Source organism: Oratosquilla oratoria, chromosome 1 (genome assembly GCF_046742065.1).
Source record: "Oratosquilla oratoria isolate Oo_2021 chromosome 1, ASM4674206v1, whole genome shotgun sequence".
Taxonomy (NCBI): Eukaryota; Metazoa; Arthropoda; class Malacostraca; order Stomatopoda; family Squillidae; genus Oratosquilla; species Oratosquilla oratoria.
In genome coordinates this window covers 10,962,015-10,970,336 of record NC_134777.1, presented here as the reverse complement: position 1 = coordinate 10,970,336, position 8,322 = coordinate 10,962,015, and the positions used below count along the sequence as shown (strand labels likewise).

The 8,322-nt window shown below is 39.4% G+C and overlaps 1 protein-coding gene across 2 annotated transcripts in view; it reads right to left on the bottom strand.

The window, feature by feature from the left end:
- Positions 1–1,577: 1,577 nt before the first annotated feature.
- Positions 1,578–8,322, bottom strand: part of LOC143032093 (3'(2'),5'-bisphosphate nucleotidase 1) — a 50,479-nt gene continuing 43,734 nt past the window's right edge. For both annotated transcript variants that reach the window (XM_076196551.1, XM_076196557.1), the window contains 2 exons: positions 5,466–5,629; positions 1,578–4,889 (listed from right to left, as the gene is read on the bottom strand). In XM_076196551.1, coding sequence (XP_076052666.1) covers positions 4,793–4,889; positions 5,466–5,629 — 261 coding nt within the window. In that variant the 3' untranslated portion in view covers positions 1,578–4,792. The remainder of the gene's footprint in view (positions 4,890–5,465; positions 5,630–8,322) is intronic.

Sequence of the window (8,322 nt, the reverse complement as noted above, 5' to 3'; positions counted from 1 at the left end):
CATCATATCAAGATCCGCTTTGTTTCAATACGAGTTGAGATGTGACCTGGAAGAGCAGGGTAATTCAGGGAACTCAATTTTGCTTAGCAGCATTGGAGTGGTAGTCAATGGCTCTGGTTCTTAGGTGATTCAATTTCAGTGGCAGTGGTAATAATTTCCCTCAGTGATGATGGGGATGGGGTTGTCTCTTCGATCATGAGGTGTCATGGAGTAGCGATGCAGCAGACTTTGGCTTTGGGAGACTTACTGCTCCCTCTCTTGTCTTTACTACAGTTTTAGAAAAGGTGCTTCATTGAACCATGGCCTTGGCAAAGTTGAACAAAGGGCATGGTTCATTAAATTCCATGCTACAAAGTCCTCTGTAAGGGGCACTGTCCTAGCCTTCCGATGGGAGGAGTTTGTGACGTTAGACCATATTATGGGTGACCTTGCTGAGGATGAGAGTGGCTATGTTTGAAGCACCTTTTCTCTTCTCCCCATGTTGGGTGGGCACAGAGGGTCATAATAAAGGCTGCTCAGTCAGGTAACCTGTACACAAACTGCAATACCTCTCAATCCCAATGCAGGGCATCCACCACCTGTTGTGTGGATAGTAACTAAGGGTTTCTAAATGTCACCATCTCCTGCTACCCACTATCATGTACCATTGCCTGAGGACTGGGTAAGTAATGGAATGAATTCAAATTACCTTTAGCTAGTTAAAATTTTGACAGTAGTTAAGCATACTGTCACTCTCAGCCAGTATTCCATACAGAGTACCCCCATCTCAGTAAGTACTCATCCCAATGAGGTGGTAAGGCAGCAATAAGTCTTTTTCCAGGAGGTAAAGTCTGAAGAAACTTCTAGTCATCCTGTATCATGTCATAAAAGGCAACAAAATGGGGCAAAGTGAGCAGATTAAGTATTCCTCATTTTCAGCAGAAAGTATGCTTTGACTTTGCAACCACATATGAGGTGTATTAAGACCTTTTGCGTATTTCTTCCAACATGTCACATAAACTCCAGACCAATGAATGGCTGCCAAATGGTAATCGCCAGTTATACAACAATGACATTCTCCAGAGTTAACTGATGGAATATCTGTTAATCAGGCATTAAATAATATTAATTTGGCTTTTACTCTTGGATGAAAAGAACTTCCTTTTGGACTGCTATCTCTTGCATATGAAACTCTACTGCTCATTTCCTTTTGCTGACATACACACTGGTGCAAGTAAAAACATCACATACTTAAGAGACATAAAGGTGCGAGTTATAAGAGATTGGTTCTGGGTAATATATAATAATTGTTACACCGAGTTTCACTGAATGGAAATTCTAGAGCCTCACACCAACTGGCAAGTGATTGGGTTCTTCCACAGATCTCTCTCTCTCTGGGAAGCTACTTTGGACAGTCATCTTTGTTGTATTGGTATGTTTGTTTGTTACCAGCTGGAAGTAGAAGGGGTACAGTCACCAGTTGTAATTAAGCAGACTCAATCTGTTTAAAAGTTAGTATTTAATAATGCTTAGCATATAGTATCAAGTAAAATGAGAAATATTTCCAAAATCTTTCAAGGAGAATAATTTTCTCAAAATAACGAGTTATATAATTTTACTTTTTCCATTTTGATAAAATGTCCTATCATTTGTTTATACATACAAAATTTTTATATGAAGCAATGGATTTGATGCCATAAAACAAAGGCATAGTTACCCACCAGCTTGAGGAATGTTGAATTACCAATTTATTATTCTCCATGTTCAACCATTTTTTTGCTGCCTGGTGACATCTGTCTTGAGTATTAATTCTGGGACATTTCTCACCCCTATTCCATTCTATATGGGTAACTTATTACATATATCTTACAATATTGTCAAGCTCAGTTAAGGCAGTTATATCTTCTATATGTTTTGGCTGCAGGAGCTAATAGGTCACAAGGGGTTTGGTAGTACATCGTTGAACAAGTATCATGCAACTCAAATCATAACCTAGACTTTGTCAGAAATACAAGAGATCATGATTTGGGGGAAATTCATAAAAATTGCCCCGGTCACATAGTGCAAGTTTGGTTTGAGATGATCCATGTGTATTTTTAAGAGGGAATACACCAGTGCACAGTGCTGGGAATTTCCTCTCACCATCTACCTTCCCTCCTCCTACCCAAAAATGATGCACTTTTCAGCCAGAGTCAATAAGACGAAGAATAACACCAAGTGGCCAAAAAGCCACAATAAGCCATAATTCACTGTTTATGAAATATATATGAACTATTATGACAAATGATTACACAATTCTGAAGATACACGATGGCTTGTGTCATAATTATTTTTCCAGGGTTTGATGTGTCCCCTTCCAAACAGGTATGTAGGTTTGCATTTGAAGGTGATTGTTGTAAATACCCACGAGTATTCAAACATTAAATGGATGGGATGGTCACCAATATTTAAGTTTACATTGTCAGCATAACTTATTAAGGAAATAGAAAAATTTATTGGCAATCATATATACACCACAATCAATGTTCCCTTTAATTTTTTGCTTTGAGCATGCACAGAAATTTCCTTGTGTTTAAACTTTGCCTTCTGAAAAGTATGTGTGCACCCATGTGCGTTACCGTCTGATCATTTAAGCAAATATGCACAATTTGTAAGTTTGCATTACATATTTACCTCCAATTATTGGTTTTGACGGTTGGCAAGTTACTTTATTTTTTGATTAATTTATAAGTTGATGTTTGGGTGGAGCTTCTTTATTGAATGGATTCTAATATAATTTGAAAACCTTGTGTGTGCACATTTTTTCTTTATGTGTGCTAGTTGTAAACGCACAGCTTAGAGGGAACATTGACCATAATGTGAGCTCTTCTAGAATCATTAATTAAACAAGGAGATAGGTTCCAACCTTCTTTTTGGTCAGAACATATAAGTAATATTCCTGCATTTGTGAAGATGATACCCATGGTTGTAAAAAGCTATCAGCTGAAAGAAGCAGTATACTATTTTCCTAGTAAATGCATCAACAGACAATCTGTTGCATTCCCGCAATGAAGTTCCAATATATAAGTAATATTCCTGCATTTGTGAAGATAAAACCCATGGTTGTAAAAAGCTATCAGCTGAAAGAAGCGGTATACTATTTTCCTTGTAAATGCAACAACTTGAACAGACAATCTGCTGCATTCCCACAATGAAGTTCCAATATATATTTTGCAAGTATTAATGTGCACCTACACAAATAATATCTACAACAATTATTTCTTACAATCTGCAAGCATAAAGAAACAAATCAGAACTAATATCACACTTAAGAAAGAAAGAAGAAGAAGAAGAAAAAAGTAGTGTGATGGTGGATCGAGGTGACCCTTTTATGAGGCACTTAGATGGTGTGAATGTTATTTGAATTTTAATGGGCATGTTGTGAATGGATTCTTTGATTCAGGCACTCCCCTTAGGCCGGTCACACACATGCAGTTTAAACTGACAGTTACAACTGTTCAGTTATAACTGTCAGTTGAAACTGCATGTGTGTGGGTATCTCAGTGATACTGAGATATCCACACACGTGCAATTTCAACTGACAGTTATAACTGAACAGTTGTAACTGTCAGTTTAAACTGCACATGTGTAGCCAGCCTTATAAATGGTGGCTGGATGAACCAAAGTACAAACCATATATTTTAAAACCCATTTAACACCCCTCCCATCTGGAAGAAAATTAATATAAAATAATATTTGATCCCTCTGTAATACTGCAGTTAGAGTTTGCTGGAAAATAACAGTTCACATTTTTATAGAGCTTGATAAAAATCAACATTATTTTTCATCTCTTTCAAATGTCCATGATATTCAATCCTTACAAAGTTACATAGTTTACATTGGAATGGCAAAAACATTAAAAGATGAAACACTGATATGAAAAAACAGAGCTGGGTGTTTTACTGCCAGACAGATAGTGTGTTACCGTAAAATCGGGGATGTATTGCTGTCAATGTGTTACCGATTTTCATTTTCTTAGAGTGGTCCGCATTACTGCATGTGTATATGTAAACATATATATATACACACACACATACATCCCCCACCCACTCCCTTCCATGCATTGAGGGTGAAGATAATTTTGTTTATTTAATCTGGCTATCATCAGATCAATGTACTTAGCCAAGGAAACCCCTTCCCACACACAAAAGTTTACGTAACAGCAAAGTGGGATAAATATAAACAACAATTCTTTATCACTTGAGAAATTTGCATATTACCTTTGTGCACAAGACTGGAATGTGTACGTCTTGTTTTTGTTCTCTACATATATATATACAAAACTTGCTGTCAGTCTATAAATGGTTACTTTCATAATGAGGTGACTCGATGTGGGTTAGGAACATCCTTACCCTTTTCTGTAACTTTGATCACACTCTTTCTTCACTCCTTCCTGCTCAAACCATGTGAAACCTGTACCTTGTTCCCCAGCAATACTCCAGTGAACCCTTCTTCTCATGGAACGGCCAACACCTTAGTCATCGACTCAGTCACACATTCATATTTTCACTTGACATCACGACCATACACTCTTTTGGCCTTACTCAGTTTTTAGTTTTCAAACACCACAAATTCATGTATCTTCTGTATACTCTCATCCATTCTTATAACCACCAGGTTCTCCTCCTATACTTTTTTTTTCCCAGAGCCATCCAGTCTAGTCCATTTGTAAATCCTTGTCATATTTTGTAAAGTCATAATTTTTCTATTCTGACACAGGTATGGTTGCAAACCAAACTCTTGTCATCTTATCTTCATTGAATTTCCAATGTCACTATGCTTTGAGGTTATCTTTGACATGTTGTGGTATCATCTGAGAGATCTTGGAATGTTCATCTGCAATTGCTGTGGCCAATACACCAGTAGAATTTCTGTAAGAATAAAGAAAATTATAATTATATGGATGAAGAGATGATGAGAAAACTCATTGAAACCCTGATATGTCCAAGACTGGAAATGCGTTAGTTGTATGGTCCCTACACAGAGTGTAGATTATAAGCAAGACTGAGAGAATACAGCAACCAAACTGGTCCCCAGCCTGGCAGATAAACCATATGAGGAAAGACTACAAGTACTGGGTCTACCAAGTTACATGCTATGCATAGCTGGGAAGGTTTATGGGAGGGTTTTGACTGAGAGGATTAGGAGAGGAAAAGAGGGAATAATTGGTGAGGAACATTGTGGGTTTAGAAAAGGTAGGAGTTGTGTGCATCAGATTTTTGTGATAAGGCAGACACTGGGAAAGCTTTCGCAAAAGGTAAGGATGTTTTTTGGGCCATTACGGATTTGGAAAAGGCTTATGACAGGGTAGATAGGAAGGCACTGTGGGAGGCACTGCAGCCATATGGGATAGGAGGAAAGATGTTAAAGCCGTCAAGAGTTTTTACGAGAATAGTAGATCCTGTGTTAGAATTAGAAATGGATTTTTTTTTTCTGGACACCCTTACCTATGAGGAACATTTGCATGATATGGGATTTGTTCTCCTTTAATATCTGTCATTATGCCTCCTGCAGCCTCTAATACAGCCTGTGGTGCACATGTGTCCCACTTCTTGCATCCTGGACTAGCAAAAACATACGCATGAGCAAGGCCCTCCAACAACAACATGACCTGTAAGCATAGAAGAAAATGTATTAAAATGATGAAGTTTGGAGTGCCAGGTAAAAATCATAGTGGAAAGTTGACTGCAAATTTGTTTAGGAAGAGAGCTGATGATAATTAAGTGTTTAAGAAAAAAGTCAAGCATAAGTACACATGGGAAAGGGTAGTGGATGGAAGAGTGGTTGATAAGGCATTAATGAACTATATAGTGGTATTCAAAAGAAAAGGAGGAAGAGTTCTGGTTGTTCATGTTCTTAGGGGAGAGAGTGGGGGGGAATATCAGATCATTTCTGGGGAGAAGATAAATTGAGAATGGAGGATAGGTGGAGAAAGAGGAAAAGGGAGGAAGGTGGAGAGGTCCCTAGAGCAAATGGTTTAAATGAGAAGGAGTACAAGGAGAAGCTGAGAGCAGTGTGGGAGGTGGTGAAGGATAGAGTAGAAGTAGGAGTGAAAGAGGAATGGGGGTATTTCACAGAGGGAGTGACAAGGTGTGTAAAGATACATACATACACCAAGGCTTTTTCCCCCTTACAAGGGAGGTAGCCAAAAAGGGAAAGGCATAAAATCATTTCCACCCATTCCATCCCTGAATACACTCCACACCCCTCCACCCTCCCTCTTATCTTAGCACCTCCTGGATGACAGGTCATCCCTGCACCTTGTCCACTCCCCTGGGTCAGAAGCAGTGTTGCAAGACACAGCACATCCAGAGCAAGGGCGCTTCATTAAATCGGCGACCCCCCCTCTCTGTCCCCCCATTGCATAAAAGGAGATGATGGGGAGAAATCCCTTCGGGCTGTGTCAAATTTTGCTCACACATACTACCTCACCCCCCATCCCCCCACCCATTCCACCCCATGCAATCAAAACATCATCCATATACAACCATTCTCCATTCACCCTTGTCTTCTGTAAAGATGGTATGTGGAATGAGGAGGTTGGGAGAGAATAGAAGGAAGGGTAGTGAGTGGTGGGATGATGAAGTGAAGAAGGTAGTAGAAGACAGGAAGCAAACATTCAGGGATTGGTTGCAAAGGCAGACTAGAGAAACATACGAGAGATACAAAGAAAAAAGTGTAATGAGGAATAGACATTTGGGAATGGATGCTAAGAGGAGATTGTATGAAGGAGTGATTGTGCCAATAGCAATGTACGGGGCAGAAACATGGAACATAAGAGAGAAGGAGTTTGAATGTGTTTGAGATGAGGTGTCTGAGAAGTATGATAGGGGTTACTAGGCTGGATAGAGTAAGAAATGAGGAGGTGAGGAGGAGAACAGGGGTGGTAGGGGAGTTGGGAGATAGGGTGGATGAAAGAGTATTAGGACGGTTTGGACACATGGAAAGAATGAGTGAAGAAAGACTAGTAAAAGAGGTATGGAAGGCAGATGTGGAAGGAGTGAACATGAGGGGGTGACCTAGGATGAGATGGATGGGGTGAAAGGGGCTCTGGGGAAGAGGGGAATGTCTGTTGAGGAAGGTCGGGAGAGGACAGAAGACGGGTGAATGGAGAATGGTTGTATATGGATGATGTTGTGATGTATGAGGTGGGATGGGTGGGAGGATGGGGGGTGAGGTAGTATGTGCGAGAAAAATTTGACGCAACCTGAAGGAATTTCTCCCCGTCTTCTTTTCTGCATGAGGGGACGGAGAGGGGGAGTCACCGATTTAATGAAGTGGCCTTGCTGTGGATGTGCTGTGTCTTGCGATACTGCCTCTGACCCAGGGCAGTGGACAAGATGCAGGGATGACCTGTCATCCAGGAGGTGCCAAGATAAGAGGGAGGGAGGGTGGAGGGGAGTGGAGTGTATTCGGGATGGAATGGGTGGGAATGGTTATTATGCCTTTTTCTTTTTGGCTACCTCCCTTGTAGGGGGGAAAAAGCCTTTGGTATATGTATGTACAAAGAAAAAAGAAGAGAAGCAAAACTTAAGATAAAGGAGGCAAAAGGAAGAGCAGATGTAAAAGGGGGAGTTAACCTCTTACAAGTCAAATATCTGCGCTCACATCCGGTTGGCTGATGTATGATGATGCATCACATTACCCGAATTACAAAATATAAAGTTATTGCTCTTATAGTTGTTCTCTCTTATCCTGAATAAACATAACATCACAGAAAACATATTCAAGCCTGTTCACAGAATATGGGGATGACTCGGCTACAACAAAATATAATCAAGAAGCCAATGCCAGCCATCTTGTATACCCCACATGCAGCTCATGCTGCATATATAGGAGTCGTTGTATTCAAGAGTTTAAGTATAGTAACAACTACCTCACAGTTTTTTTTTTTTTTTTTTTTTGTAAGATTAATATACTCATATAAGATGATGTATTTAGTCATAGTCCTACCCTACTAAACATTCAAGGTAGGTCCATCCTCAGACTTCCATTAGAAAACAAACATGGCATCTCAAAGTTTGCATTGAGCTATGAGTTGTCTGTAGTGTATCACATCTTGAATCTCAATATTGATGAAGCCAAATGCTTTAAAACTTACAGATATAATATAGCACAAATAACTTATCTATGTAACTTATTTATGTAGTATTAACTAAAAACAATGAATATCCTAAGAGTTGACAGTAGTTGTCTGTAATTAGTACAACTCTCTATTTATATACATTACGTTCAACCCGTGATGTATATAGGAAATGGAATGGGTGTGAGTTGTTTCTATGTCTTTTTCTTTTTGGCTACTGC